The 16,341-nt window shown below is 39.1% G+C and overlaps 1 protein-coding gene across 1 annotated transcript in view; it reads left to right on the top strand.

Moving 5' to 3' along the window:
- LOC131219090 (WD40 repeat-containing protein HOS15) overlaps positions 1-13,521 on the top strand; it is a 103,958-nt gene extending 90,437 nt beyond the window's left edge. The window contains exons 13-14 of the mRNA XM_058214091.1: positions 12,909-12,983; positions 13,117-13,521. Coding sequence (XP_058070074.1) covers positions 12,909-12,983; positions 13,117-13,336 — 295 coding nt within the window. The 3' untranslated portion in view covers positions 13,337-13,521. The remainder of the gene's footprint in view (positions 1-12,908; positions 12,984-13,116) is intronic.
- The last annotated feature ends 2,820 nt before the right edge of the window (positions 13,522-16,341 follow it).

Raw genomic sequence — 16,341 nt, 5'->3', positions numbered from 1 at the left:
TTCTTAGAACAAGAGACCTTAAGGGCCTGTTTGATTTTCTGGCTCAATTGTAATTCCCATGTAAATGGGTAATAATTATTTACCTAGGTAATTACCACATCTTTCTCAATGCAGATGTGACAACTTACTTTTTTAACACTTAAATCGAGAAATTTACAAAATCAATATGGGGATCACCATGATGTATGTGACTTATCCACACCACTCATTTGTTATGCCAGCTGAATTTAGGGCATGAGCAAAAAAATGGGGCAGATCTAAAGCTCAAGTGGACCACACCACATGAAACGGTGGGAATCGAACGTCTACAATTAAAAACTTCTCAGGGCCCTTAAAAGTTTGGGATCAAGCTGATATTTGTGTTTTCCCCTTATCCATGTCTGTGTGACCTTATGAACGGGTTTGATGATGAAAAAGCCTCAATGTGAGCCCAGTAAAGGAAATAACTTTCAACGGCAGACGAATTAATGCCACTGTTTCCTTTCATGTGGGCCATTTAATTGTTGGATCTACCTCATTTTTCGGCTCATGCCCCAAAATGTTCTAATAAAATGGATGAACAATGTGGATATATCATATACATTATGGTGGGGTCCACAGATTTAAGTCAACACTTTTGTATCGATTTTTGAGGTGGAACTACTCTCAACTTTTCAAATGAGATGAAAAAAGTAATAATTACTTATTTTCCAGGATTTACATGTATCATGGAAAATCAAACAGGCCCTAAATGTCCTGCAAATGCCACTTAACAAACAAATAATGATCCGAGTGCATGCGAGTAAATCCAATACGGGTAAGGGCCTAAAATTTCTAAAACTAGGCTCGAGTAGACTACTTCAAACCATATATAGCCTTCTTAAGACAATATACCTTTCTTTCCTTCCCCTTTCTAGCAAAACTAGGAGGGGGAAGCATACGAACATCCTTAGTCAAATCATCGTTTAGAAAGGCATTCTTAACATCTAATTGGTGCAATGGCCAATTCAAATTAATTGCAGGAGGAATTATCAACTACATCGAATTCATCTTAGCAATAAGAACAAAAGTCTCTGAATAATTTGCACCACATGTTTGTATAAGCTCTTTAGCTATAAACGAGCTATACTATAAGGCTTGTACTTAAGAGCATACACCAACGACAACCCACCAGATTCTTCCCAATCGATAAATCAACCATCTTCCATGCATGATTCATCTCAAGAAAAACCATCTCCTATTCGATAGCTTGCATTCATAGAGGTGCATTAATTGCCGCTTTAAAATTTTTAGGAATAGTGGAAGAAGAACACTCAAGGGAAGAAATAAATAACCCATGAATTGTAGATGAAGAATGATAAGCAATAGACCTATCAACATGATAAGAAGTACCCTATTTTTTGTCTTTTATGATAGCAACTGAAAAATCCAAGGATGACTCTAAAAATGGATTAGTATAAATGGGCAAGCTTGTAGGAACACTATATTACCTGTCACTAAAGAAGCATGCTTAGTGGTGACCTGAAAAAGAACTGGAATACAAACATTCCTTCTTTCATACATCTTCCAGTTTGATTTAGTCAATTGTTAATTAGAGACAACCATATCTTTAATACTATCAAGTTTAGAATGAACAAAAACATTCGAACCAGTCTTAAGAATAGGAATATGAAGAAGCATATAATCGTACTCCCCCCAATAGGTGTTAGGGTATTGTCTACTAATTTCACACGACCTAAATTAGGATTGGGGTAAATGAAGAAAAATTAATAGATGTACCTATCATATGATCAGTATAGTAGCCTCCGAGTAAATTACCCAAGAACTTGACATAAAAGTAGTGTGAAAGACTATGAAAGTATTACCTACTTGAGCCAAAGACGTATATAAAAAGACCTTATTCTTAGTGACATCCCTTAGTAAGGCATTATGCTCACTTTTCAAAAGATGAACTACATCACCAACTGATGAAATCATAGGTGAATTTGCCAATGGGACATTATCCCTGATAATATCCTGAGAATCCTTGCCATTTATAGTTGCAAAATTAGTGGTTCAACCTTGAGATCGACCATGAAGGACCCAACAATAATCAACAGTATGTCCATATCTGCCATAATGAGTACATAGATGATCCATATCATTTTTTTCTTTGAAACTATGATGATATTCCATAAAAAGAAAAAGGTCGTAGAAAAAAATAAATAAATATAAATATACAAATGAACACTGAAGAAAAAACTCCTATACACATGCACCCTCGAATCCCGAAAAAGAAGCGAAGAAATCTAAGCTTCCACCCATTCGTTTTCAAAGAGAATGGCCCTTCTGAAGACATCTGAAGCTCCTTTCTTATCTTTGAAACATCACTCATTTCTTTCCCACCATAAATCACTAACAAAGTTAATCTCCACCACTTCTTGTCCAAAGTTAGAGAACCCCCACCATGCTAAGAAGTGAGAAGATCTTGAATATGGTTGGGGAATACCCATAAAACTCCAAAAGAAGGAAGAACAAGACTCCACACCCCCTCGAGAAGGAACAATGAATAATCAGATGATCCACAAATTCCGCATCTTTATAATACATCAAACAAATGTTTGGAAGGACCATCTTCCTCTTGCAAAGATTGTCAATGGTAAGCACTTTATTTCTCCCCACTGGCCACCCAAACGCCGCCACCTTCAAAGGAGCACCATAGCACCAAAAATGTGCCGTTGGAGAAACACCCCCATTCCTTTCATGATTAGTCATAAACTGATAGAAAGAACTAACGAAGGAGTCAGACCTATCCTTTAACTACAAAGATTCCACATCTGAAATCACCGGAGAACAATTCTTTAGCAGTTGGAGCAAATGAACCAATTCTTCGATTTCCTCATCTTGAAGATTTCTTCTAAAAATGGGAGTCCAAGATACTTGCTCACCTCTCATTGAAAAGCAGTTACTCACTTTCACCCCCTCTTCCCTAGCTAAAGGCCCTAAAGATGGAAATGTTTTCCTCGAACTTGCTTCTCCGACCCATCTATCCTCCCAAAATTTTATTCCCTCATCATCCCCCACGGAAAAACCTATACCCTCCCACACTCTATCTTTAAGGGACGCTACTGATTTCCACATATGAGAAGATTGGTATAGAGAAGATGCCTTCGCCCACCACCCCCCTTCCTCTACCCCATTCTTCCTAGCTATAACCTCCCTCCACTTCCCCACCCTCTACACCCCAAACCTCCAAACCCACTCTCCTAACAAGGCTAAATACATCTCGTCTTAACTTCCTCAATCTCGCACCTCCTTTATCCTTCGGAATACAATCTTCATCCCAATTCACAAGATGAAATTCATGTTGTTGTCCCGACCCTTCTCATAGAAAGTCTCTCCTTCGTCTATCTAAAGCACTTAAAATCGACTTTGGGCACTTAAAGAGAGACATAAGGTAAACCGAAAGATTTGACAAGGACGCCTGCATTATAATCATTCTTCCTCACATTGATGGGTACCTTGACATCCATTTTGGACATCTTCCTATCACATCTCTCGATAACTTTGCCTCACATATGTTTAGCTGGTCTCGCCCTATACAGAATGGTAATCCTAAATAAGTTGTTAGGAAATAGGCTTCCCGACATCCCCAAACATCTCCGCAAAAATCCAGTTTTCTTCCATGGATACCCTAAAATCTTACTTTTAGAGACATTGACCTTCAATCCGGAAACCACCTCAAAAGAAACTACAATTGACCAAAGATTTTGTATGAAGAAGTCCGCTTTACACAATAAGAGAGTATCATCTGCATACTGAATATGCAAAATCTGAAAATTTGAATTATCCACTCCAAACCCTCTAACCAAACCAACATGAACACCTTTATCAATCATTTTGCTAAGAGCTTCCATAATCTTGACAAAAAGAATGGAGATAATAGATCACCTTGACGAAGCCCCTAGAAGCTGCAAAAAGCCCCTTTGGCAAACATTTACCGGAATGATGAATTTAGCGAATCTAAAACATTTCTAAATCCAAGATTGCCATCAGTTTGCCCAACATACAGTCAAGAAATGCCCAATCGACATGATCATAAGCCTTCTCGATATCAAGCTTGCACACTACTCCTCTCCTTTTCGGGACCAAGAATCCACATATTCGTTGGCCAATAAGGGGCAATCGAACTATTCCATACCATCAACAAAAGCCCCTTGTGATTTAGAAAAGACGTTTCCCAACACCTTCCGAAATTTGGAAGGCAAACCTTTGCTAAAATCTTGTACGGGCCACTTAAAAGACTAAGAGGACGGAAATCTTTCAAACATTCAACTCCTTCCTTCTTAGGGATCAATGCTATAAATGTAGCTCCTAACTCTATCGCTATACAACCTTTATCATAAAATTCTTGGAAGAAGCACGACACATCACCCTTCACACACTCCCAGGATTTTTGAAAAAAGGCTAAAGGAAAACCACCTAGCCCCGGAGCTTTATCACTACCCAATTCTGTTATTGTTTTTTTAATTTCATTTTCAGAGAATGCTTCTCCCAAAGAATCCACCTCCTCTGACAACAATGAATGAAAAGGCAAATTATCAAGAGATGGTCTACTTCTCCTATCCTTGGACGGAAGGCCTGTATAAAATTTCACTATGTTATCAGAAATCTTTGATTTATCTTCAATCCTTTCTCCATCCACCAATAAGGAAGTGATCTTATTTGATCTCGCTCTAGCACTAGCCATCACATTAAAGAACTTGGTGTTTTTATTCCCTGCTTTCAGCCATGTCTCTCTAGACCTTTGTTGCCATTTTATCTCTTCCTCTCACAAGCTAGTGTTTACAACCCCAAGTGCGTGGTCGCGATGCAGTAATAACTCGGTGAGAACGAGGTCGAATCCATAGGGACTATACTTGTACGTATTCTAAAAGTAAGTAGAACTAGAATTGGAACTAAAACTAAAATCTGGAAGAATTGAGAACAATTGTCAATGAATTATCAATCAAAGAGGAAACTAGAGCGCCAAGGATCCACTTGTAGCTATTAAGATGTTACATTACTTGACTCAACAAAACACAACTAGAATCGGAGTCCCATCCTATCCAGTTGGAAGATAAAACAGTTGAAGCACAATCTGAACTCTCATTGAAATAGTTCACAAATGAAGCACTGTTGTGATGATTGGAAGAGAATTGCCTAGGAGACGATGGTGAATCACGAATTTTACCAATTTCAACAATATCAAAATAGATAAGAATATATTCAAAGCTATCACATCATCTATTGTAATTTGAGTCACAATAAACCATAGAAAACTGAAAATATTTCTTAATTCAAATCAGAAATCAATGAAGTTCAACATAAATGTGAATCAAAGCAAAGGAAGTATCGAAATAAACTAAAACTTCACCTCTTAGCCCTAGCTAAGAGATTAGCTAGTCAAATCTAACTCAAAAACAAAAGAAAACTAAAGATCTATTAGAACTGTGAAGAAATCGAAATGGAAGAATGTTGTCGGCCCTCCACCTAGGCCTTCTCTCCCATTCCAAACGCTAGAAGATGATTTGGAATAGCCTAAGGACTCCTTTAAATAGTTTTGTAAGTCAAACTTTCGCACTGCCTCAGAAAAGTTCGCAAACCGCCTCAAATTTATGCACTCTGCGCATCTTCGATGGCAAACTTCGATGCCATCGAATAGTCTTCGATTGCACCTTCAATAGCATCGAACTGTCTTTGATTCCATCGAAATTTGTCCAGAACTATCCAACGAGTTGAGCCCGAAATTTATAAATTGTCGATGCCATCAAAGTCTATTTCTGGAATTGTTTCAGTACTTTCTCTTTTAGACTCGGAGTTTCAGAATATTATTTTTCTTGCCAATTTTCAGGATTCCTTTTCTTAACTTTAAACCTTCGATTCTCTTCATTCCTCACTTGATTTCCTTGGATCTTTGGCATGTGAATTCTTCATTAATGACTTCCAAATATCCAATTCTTCATTATCTTCTTTTAAGCTCTAAATCCATCCTTTTAAGCACATATTCATCATAAACTTCCAAAAATCCTGAAAATTCCCAATTTTCAGGATTCCTTTTCTTAACTTCAATCCTTCGATTCTCTTCATTCCTCACTTAATTTTCTTGGATCTTTGGCATGTGAATTCTTCGTTAATGACTTCCAAATATCCAATTCTTCATTATCTTCTTTTGAGCTCTAAATCCATCCTTTTGAGCGCATATTCATCATAAGCTTTCGAATTACCTCGCATGACAAAAATGTATATAATTGAATCAAATTATCAATTAAATGCCAGGAAAACTAATATAATTGAAGGGTTAAATATGCAATATTTGAGTCTCAACACCTAACATTATATTTTGCCCTATACACCTCCCTCCAAGCTTTTTCCTCCTTTGAAAGACCGTCTTCTTCTTCTTTAGTGTCCAACCTTTGGATCTCTAGAAGGAAATTGGACTTTTCCTCCTCTTGGACATGCAAATGATCTTTTTCCGCTCTCTAATCTTCTGCTTAAGCAACTTCAATTTCTGAAAAAGGAGTAACTTGCACCCCCTAAATTGAGAAAGAAGACCACCATTCTATTTAAAAAAAAATCCCGAAAACCTTCAATTTCTAACCATGGTAGCTCAAACTGAAAGTCCTCTCGAACATGCAAATGATCTTTTTCCGCTCTCTAATCTTCTGCTTAAGCAACTTCAATTTCTGAAAAAGGAGTAACTTGCACCCCCTAAATTGAGAAAGAAGACCACCATTCTATTTTTAAAAAAATCCCGAAAACCTTCAATTTCTAACCATGGTAGCTCAAACCGAAATGGCCTTGGCTCCCAATCCTCATCCATCTCTAGCTAAATTGGGCAATGGTCCGAGAATGATTTAGGCGGCCCTCTTTGACAATTCAAAGGGAATTTCTCAATCCATTCTGGAGAGATGAGGAATCTATCTAGCCTAGATTTGGTTGGCGACACTCCCATTTGACCATGTAAATTTAGCTCCTCCCATAGGAAGGACTAGCAATTCATTCTTCAAAATCTAATCGGAAAAGCCCTTTATACTTCTTGAAATTTGACCTTCATTTGATTTTTTGTGTAGGAATCTAACTACATTGAAATCTCCTCCCAAACCATGACACATCCCATCTACTTCGACATGAATCTAACTCTACCCATATCATGACTAGGATCAATACTACAAGTACAACTATGACCTTGTCCACCATCACAACCTCCTTTCCCTATATCTCTACCTCGACCAACATCGACCATAACCAAAATTCCTGAATCCGGTCATTAGGGTAGATTTCTTAACCACAGTTGATCCAGTAGCTATACAATGCTTCTCATCTTGTAAAAGTAAATCATATACATTATTAAGTTAAATGTAAAGTAAGAGAACTAAGAATTTGAGCTCGAACAGGCTTAAACTCATAATTAAGATTGACCAACAATTCAAATATTATTTTCTTCTCAACACTTACTTTATATGCTTTTGCATTTATGGAAAAAACCAAATTGTAGATCATCTATGAAAGACAATTCATGCCGCAAACTACACATTTTAGTATAATAATCAAATACTAACCTCTCTCCCCATCTCAAATGACTAATCTCCTGATAAATATTGTGAATTCAGGCCATCCTATTTTGATCAATATACAATTCAGAAGTAGCCAACCAAATCTCACATGCAGTGGACAATAGAAACAATCCTTCACTAACCTTCACTTCCATAGAATTTAGGAGCTAGGACATAACCAACAAATTGTTCGATTTTCACTCTCCATAAGAAAGATTAGTCATAGAAGGTTTGGATATACTGCCATCTATATATCCTAAGATGGAGAGGTTGATGGTTCATTTGTAATCTACTACCTAGGATTCTCAGAATGAACCATCAACTTCTCCATCTTAGAGGGGATAGGATCAACAATCTTAGATATTGATGATGAAGCCATATTCCAAACGATTAAAAGAGTACTAAATATCACGACTTCACATCAATCAATGAAAAAAAATTCTGATACAACAAACTATTGCTTCTAGCAGTCTTTGAAAAAATTAAGAAAATAAAAAATAAAAAGAGTACTAATCCTCATAGTTCCAAATCAGTTTTTTAAATAGCTACGCTATGTAGTATGCAGTTTACGTCATGTAGCATAGCTTAGCGTCAATGCTACGTAGCTCATGAAAATAGCTTAAGTCGCATGTAGCCTACGCTATATGATAATTCGTATAAGCAACAAGCTACATATACTATGCCACACGCTACATACTACGTGGCTTGCATTACAAGTTATTTTTCACTACATTAAAATCAATCAATGTTTATAATGATTTGTTACAATTATTATTTTGTTATTATTATTTTTTATTTTCAATAAAAAATAGTTAATCTTTTCAATGCTTTTAGTTAAAAGAAATATAAATAACAGTATTAAATCAGTTTCGTTGCTCTTTCTTTACCTTTATCCTTGATGATACCCCCTTCCAATTACTGGTTACACCAAGTATCATGAAATTTCGTTAATTTCATTATTAATCAGGCTAATTTGGTGAATACAATGAAATTGGAGCAACTGAGCACAACCTTGATTAAAAATCTAGAAGAGCATGTAGCTTACGATACACGCTATGTAGCTTACAACTCTCTCCTTAGAGGGGTGAACGCTACGCTACACACTATCCGCTATTTAAAACACTATTCCAAATCAACCACCAAAGAGAAGTGGATTGTACGGTTAAATTCACCAGATATCAACAAATCTTGATGATTTTTAAAAAGAAAACAAATCCCAAATACCTGATTGATGGCTGTAAAAGAATCATTGTAAATCGAGATGAAAAAAAAGAAAAAAGAAAAAAAGAAGAAGAATAAGAAACCTATCCAAGTGAAAATATCCAGCAAACTCTAGCTGCCACAAACCAATTTCTGTTATAAAAATAAAAAAAAAAAAAAAAGGGAAAAAATGCTCAAAAAGCCTGATAAAAACTGTGACAAGATCCTTGTTAATAACATTCCACCGCTCATTAGGTTGCAAGACTCTCAAATTGAGAGAAAACATCTGTGAGAAAAAGAAAGAAAAGAAGAGAAAAAAATAGAAGAGGAAGGGACATCAAGAAGTGAGGAAGAGGAGAACCCTAGGAGTTTTTTTGCTTTGATACCATGCTAGAGAGAAAAAAGCTTTTGGAAGAGAAAACTCCAACTAGAGCTGGAAGTTCAAATGTCCCAAATTACATAAAATATCCTTGGTACTAGGGCAAAAGAGGAAAAACAAAAGAAAGAAAAATAATAAGAGAAATAGAGAACCCTAGGAGTTTTTTTGCTTTGATACCATGCTAGAGAGAAAAAAGCTTTTGGGAGAGAAAACTCCAACTAGAGCTGGAAGTTCAAATGTCCCCAATTACATAAAATATCCTTGGTACTAGGGCAAAAGAGGAAAAACAAAAGAAAGAAAAATAATAAGAGAAATAAGATAAAAATAAAAGACAACCTATGGTCTAGAAAGAAAAAGGCCAGTCTAGAGCTAGAAGGCGCACGGTCTAGAAATGTACTTGTCTACAATGCACACCTGGATAATATAGGTACAATCTTTTACACACACACCCACACCCACACACATTCCAAATGCACACAGGGAAACAGTTATGAGAGGATGCCCACCCTTGGTTGTCACGTGAGTTGCGAATTGGCCTCATTTTGGCGTAATCCTTCATCCAGGCTCGGTGAAGGGGCTGAATGGCCCTGGTTTCATATGCACAACATGGTGGGGCCCATACAAAACCAATGGTGGGGCTTACAGCAGTCAATTGCGTGCTAAGCTACCATCTGCATATGATCATTCTCCTATATTTACACACTTTTTTAACAGCTTCGGGTCTAAACTAATTTTTACACCGTGAATTAATTTAAAAAATAATTACGTTTATTAGAGACCTAGACTGTTAGAGATCACTCTTTGAAACTCACATCCATTCAAACATTCCAATGAATCAACTAATCATTCATAATAAACCATTCAAAATTTACAAAACCATTCGAAGGAATTGGATCATGATTCCTAAGCATTCAAATATTTCATTAAAATCATATGAATCTAAGAAATCTTTGGAGGAGTTATTTTCCATAAATCCTAGCTTTGATCCCGGAAAAGGGTGAAAAGGATATAAAGGGGCTTCATATAATCCATGTTAAGTATTTCCACGCTTTGGAGCTGCCACATTGGTACCTTGCATCCTTTTCTGGGTTGCACAAAGGCACATGCATGTGAGATTTGTGCCTAGGCTCTAGGTGCACCTCGTCACATGCGTATGCCTCTCACCTAGCTTGAGGCCTAAGTAACGGCACAACACCAAAGCACCTGATTAGTCCGCCTTGCTTGTTGTCAACTTACATTATATACTTCTGTTAGTGAGCCAGATGATTACGGGGAAGATGGCATTTTTCTATACGATTTATTTTGGCCATAGTAATTTAAGATTGTTTGTTGATACCTTTCCATGTCTGAAGCAATTATGGGTGGTAATGAAGCTGATTTGGCTTGGGTGAGGGTCAACATGAGGCTGACCCATTTACTAAAGATGCCCAAAATTTAGGCTTGAGTACACTTTGTGACCTGAGATTAGATTACCGGGGCTGACCAATAAGCAGATTCTTGAGCCCTGGTCTGACCTGTTTTTAAATGGATTTGGATAGGCTCAAACTAGAGACCCTCCCATCTGCACATCTCTACTAGTAGAGCAATCATAGACTCTTTATGCCAGAGTTTTTTATATCTCTATATAACATGACGAGCCAAGGATATCTTTGCCCATGCAATTAGAATTAGGAGAGTTGTGGCCTTTGAGATTCTACCGGACATTAAATGAGATTTTCAACGTAGATCAGTGGTATTCCTGGAATTTTGACAATCTGTGTGCTTATAAATGGACGGCTTGAATTTTAGCCATGTCAACCGACAGCTTGGATTTTACCCGCTCCTTTTTCATGTGCGAGTAGTCCACTCCCGCCCCTCGTTGCATTCACGTAGCACACACAACGGGCCCATTCAACAAAGGGTATGTGGTGCCTATCATGATGACTGTAACATCCATCTGTACATCTGTCGTGCTGCCTCATGTTAGGACATCAGCCAAACAAGAGGCCAAGGTGTTCCAAAATGGTAACAGTGGCCGTAACGGCCACTACCATTAAGTTTTTTATTTTTTTAAAAAATTGTTGTTACTGGACCGTTACAGGACTGTTACGGTCTGTTACGGGATCGTTATGGCCCATTTTTCTGTAATGGCCGTTACGGCCATTTCAAACCCGTAACGTGTAACGGCTATGATCGTTACCGTTACGTAATCGATTTTGAATACCATGCAAGAGGCACATCTAAAACTCTAGCAGGCCAAAAAAAATTAGATGAAAAAAGCTTGGACAACTCATGTTAGGACATCAGCCCTCACGTGATAACCTGCCCACTGTTGGTGACCTTTGCTTTCTCTCTGTGCATGTGGCTGCATCCTTCGGTTTTTTTCTCTCCCTCCGAAAGTATCTCTCCCCTCCTCTCTCTCCCTTCCTCTCTCCACCTGCGTTGCACGTTCCAATTCCCTTGGTATAAATAAAATGTGAGCAGGTTGAGTCTGGTTGGGCCAACGTCAACCAGAGCCTGACCTGTTTAGTAAATGGGTCATGTTCTCTGACATGAACCCTACCAGAAACCTTAAACTTGTCCTGAGTCTGGTTTTTAAGTGGGTCGGGTTGGTTGGTCACAAGTCAATCTGATCCATTGCTCACTCTAGAGGCTATTACTATTCTATAGTAGCACCATTCATACTTCCGTCCAGAGTTTGCAAACCAAACTGATCAACCAAGCAAAGTTAATTGGGTGATTGGGTCAGGGAAACCAGTCCCATCCTGGTTTCAGCCGGACTCAGTATTTCCTGGTTTTAGTATGACTGCTCGTTTGATTATTCTCTAGTGAGGGGGACGAAGCAAGGTATTCAATAATAGTACCGGTGGCCGTTTGTCACTGTCATTACAGCCACCATTACGGCAAAAAAAAAAAGAAAAAAGAACAAGAAGAAGAATGTAACATCCATTATGGGCCATTTTTCCGTTACAGCCATTACATAACCATTTTTGGATACCATGAGAGGAAGAACATTAGTAGGAGGAGATCCCGGGTCAACCCAACCCAGTGACCAAGTGCTGGGCTGAGTCCTGGTTTGCATTCTATGCTTCAAACTGAGTCGATATATATTCATTACCCAACAAGAAATGTCAATCTCCACTTGGAAAGTGGCTGTAATCTTTACATGGAATTAAGGCTATGGAAGCCTTTGGCTTCTAGGATATGAGCAAACCAAAGCATTTGATACTCTTTCTTTTGAAGAGATGTTCTTTGGGTCTAATTACTATCAGGTAAGCTCAAACTGACAATGGTGCAGCTGCTCATTCTCCAGCTCATGCCATTTTTGAGCCATCCAATTTTGGGTACTCCAACGTGGATCATGCTTACTGCTTACCCTGAAAAATCACATTGGGTGGATCCCTCCTGCCCGTGCAAGTTTGAGCGATCCAAATTGGGCCACCTGATTTCACCTGTTAATTTTGGACACCTGCCCATTTTATTTGAATATTCAATTGATGGTCAGCAATTGGAATGTAAGGATTGTTCGATCAGTAATTTTGGGCCATGCTCTATCCATCTTGGGGCCCCTGATTTAGAATGCTGCACCCAATGTTACATCTCCCGGCATCCTTTTCCTGCTTCAGCCGATGTTTTCTTTCATTCGTTTGCCACATTGTATGAATACATTTTTCTCTTCAGTCTCCTCTCTAATGTAAACATGAATTTCTTGTTTCAATGGATCAAGTTAATTACAAACATGCCTTTCAGAAAAAAAGAAGAAGAGTTAATTACAAACATTATTTGTCATTGTCCAGTGCATCGTTTGATTCAACAATCAAGCTATGGGATGTGGAGCTAGGACGCCTTCTCTACAGCTTGAATAGTCACAGGTACCAACTACAACTTACCAAATTCCATTGCATGTTAGTCGAAAGTAGTGATGGTTGAAATAGGATTTTGATTATGATCAGAACCACATGTACCTTTTGTCCTTACTGCCATTTTCTTCAATACAAACACCAGGGATCCTGTATATTCTGTTGCGTTTAGCCCAAACGGGGAGTATTTGGCAAGTGGGTCATTAGATCAGTGCATGCATATCTGGTCGGTGCGAGAAGGGAAGGTTGTGAAGACATTCAGAGGGAGCGGAGGCATCTTCGAGGTGTGCTGGAACAAGGAAGGTGACAAGATTGCTGCCTGTTTCTCCAATAACACCGTGTGTGTCTTGGATTTCAGAATGTAAAAAGTATTTTGAGGAAGCTCATGGAGAAGGGCGACCTTGAAAGCCATCCAACGGGGATGTGCTGATTATTTTGTTGCATAGATTTGGATCCGACAGCACATGGTCTTCTTCATTGTACTAAGAACACTGACCAAACAAGCTTAAATTGCTTGCAAGGGCTATCTGGCTGGTACTGATCCTGTACATATATACATCTTCAAATATTGTTTGGGGTGATGATCACTACGTATAAACTTATGCGTTCGAGCTATGTGGGCTCCAATGTTATGTGTGAGTGCCATCCAACCCATCCGCTAGATGTGCCTCCTCATGTTAGGCCTAAACCCCAAAATCTAGCCTGATCGGTAAATCAGGTGGGCCACAATGTGGGATGCTGGGGATGGGATTCACTATAGAAACTTCCATATGGAATGTCAGACAACGTGTTGTGTACAAGTCATTCAATCCAGTCGTCAGGTGTGCCCCACCAGGATGAATGGACACCTAAAACAATTATGAAACTTAGGTGGGGCACAAGTGAATGTATAGGTTTTGGGCATGATTGTACATTGTTCCCTGCGGTGTCCCACTTTGGATTGGAATGGTTGTTGAGACGTCTGATGAATATGAAGATGTGGAACGGATGCATGTTCGGATTACACACCTTGGGTGAGAACCACACTGGTTTAACGTATGGTAATTACCATGTGTTGGAACGTATGTGATCATTTACCCCCAGTAGGTTGCTGTTGGTCCTTGTTTAAATGAGTTTGTTTGGTAATCATGGATTACCCAAAGGAAGCTTCTGCTGCTAGAATCATGTGTAGACATCCTGGAATGGTTCCAACTTGATTGTGCCCTTGATTCGCATTTGGACTCTTGACACTTTTTCTTGGTACCATTTTGTAACTGGTTGTAATGGCGGACATATATTGGATAATCTGGGCCAAACAATTGCTAATTTGCTATGTCACCTCGTGGGTGTTCCAATGGCTATATGTCAGAATGATGGATGGGGCACATTTAACTATTCTATCGGTTTGCTATTCTTCTGCAGTCGGTGAGGTTTTTTATTTTTTTTTTCAAGACTATTGTGTGCGCACAATCTTGGAAAAAAAGAAGGTTGTGATCGTTATGAACTAAAATAGCTGTTATAATTATTACGTTTTTTGGCTGATTGTATGGTCAAGATCAATTATCATGTGGATCCATTGTCATGTAGCGAAGGCACCGCTTGATGAATGATACGCGCACAGAAATTACTGCAGGCCTGCATACAATTAATCCACGCTAAACCGTTCAAATTATGGGTTGGATGATATACACGCAGTTAGAAATTACGGAGGAACTGTCTGCCATGGACAAGCTCACACTAAACTGTTAAAATTCTGAGTTACATTTTAGATGTATATTACTTTTACAGGGCTATCTGCATATTAGATCGCTGGTCTTTTTTTCTTTTTTTTTTTTGAGAGAATGAAAATTTTATTAAAAGAACAAAAACTCACAAGAAAGAGATGCCGAGATGGCAACTTGGAAACTATACAAGAAAATCAAAATTACAGTTCCTTGACTAAAGCTGGACAGTTTGGTCAACTAAGTCCACACACACACACACACACACACGAAAACGCTCACCTGCGAACCAGTTCATACCTGTTACATATGAACTTTTTTGAGAACCCATCATACGTGATGTGGATCCAAAATCTGAACCATTCATGTGAAGCAGCACCTCGTGAAACCCCCGAGGACCAAGTTTTACTCTGATCTAGAACTTTGATGGGCCAGGAAAAATTAAAACAGTTTCCTCCCTTGATTTGCATTTCTCTTTGCTATGGCCCACCAGAATTTTAGATTAGGGTGAAAATTTCCCACATGAGGTTTCATGGGATTCCGCAGCACATGGACCGTCCAGATTAGACACCCATGACACATGTGCAAAGGTGCACACGTGCATAGGTGCGCAGGGGAGCATGACTCTCTCTCTCTGCACGTGCGCAGGGGAACATGACTCTCTCTCTCTCTCTCTCTCTCTCTCTCTCTCTCTCTCTCTCTCTCTCTCTCTCTCTCTCTCTATATATATATATATATATATATATAGGTTCTATGCAGTCGAGCTCATGGGAACTTCCGATGAGGTTGAGCTGTGTGGGCCCCACTGTGATGCGTGCCAAGCATCTACCCCATCAGTCAGATGCACCATTCCATGGTGGGCCTCAGGCTTAAAAATCAAGTCAATCGATGACTTTTGTGGGCCACACCACATACAAAAGTTGAGAGGGGTTATCTTCCCATTATAACATTTATAATCATTTGTTGGGCCCACCGACATGTGGTTCACAAATCCAGCCCATCCATTATATGTGTCCCACTTGGATGAGGGGTTCTGCAAACTCAAAAGGGAGTGGGGTAGGTGCCATACTCTACTCTCCCGAGGACGTCCCAGTTCTCATATCCAGGAAGTTAGCATTCCAATGCACCAACAACGTAGCTAAGTATGAAGCATGTATCGCCGGTCTAAGAGAGGCTATAATACTCAATGTAAAGAAGTTATGGGTCTTCGAAGACTCGCAACCCATCATCAATCAGACGAATGGTGACTGAAAGACCAAGGATGAAAAGCCGATCCCATACCACGTCTATCTGGAGAATTTAATCGAAGAGTTTGAAGAGATCTTATTCTCTTACATGCCCCGAGTCAAGAATCAATTTGCAGACGCTTTGGCTACCCTCGCCTCGATGCTGGAGATCCTAAAAGGAGTTGTTGAATGGGAACTCACTGTTGAACTTCAAGAAGAGCCCGCATTCTGCTTACAGATCGACGAAGCTGAGCCACCCTCGAATGATCGGCCGTGGTACACAGACATCAAAGAATATCTCGAGCACCAGAAATACCCGGAAGGAGCAACACTGATAGATCGTCGCATCATACAATGGCTGGTGGCACGGTTCGTGATTATCGGCGGCGTCCTTTACAAGCAATCCTTCAATCAAGTCCTTCGCTGCGTGGATGAAACAGAAGC

The sequence above is a fragment of the Magnolia sinica genome, chromosome 11 (assembly GCF_029962835.1).
Source record: "Magnolia sinica isolate HGM2019 chromosome 11, MsV1, whole genome shotgun sequence".
In the NCBI taxonomy this organism is placed as follows: Eukaryota; Viridiplantae; Streptophyta; class Magnoliopsida; order Magnoliales; family Magnoliaceae; genus Magnolia; species Magnolia sinica.
Note: the sequence above shows the minus strand (reverse complement) of the source record. Positions and strands in the feature narration are given on the sequence as shown.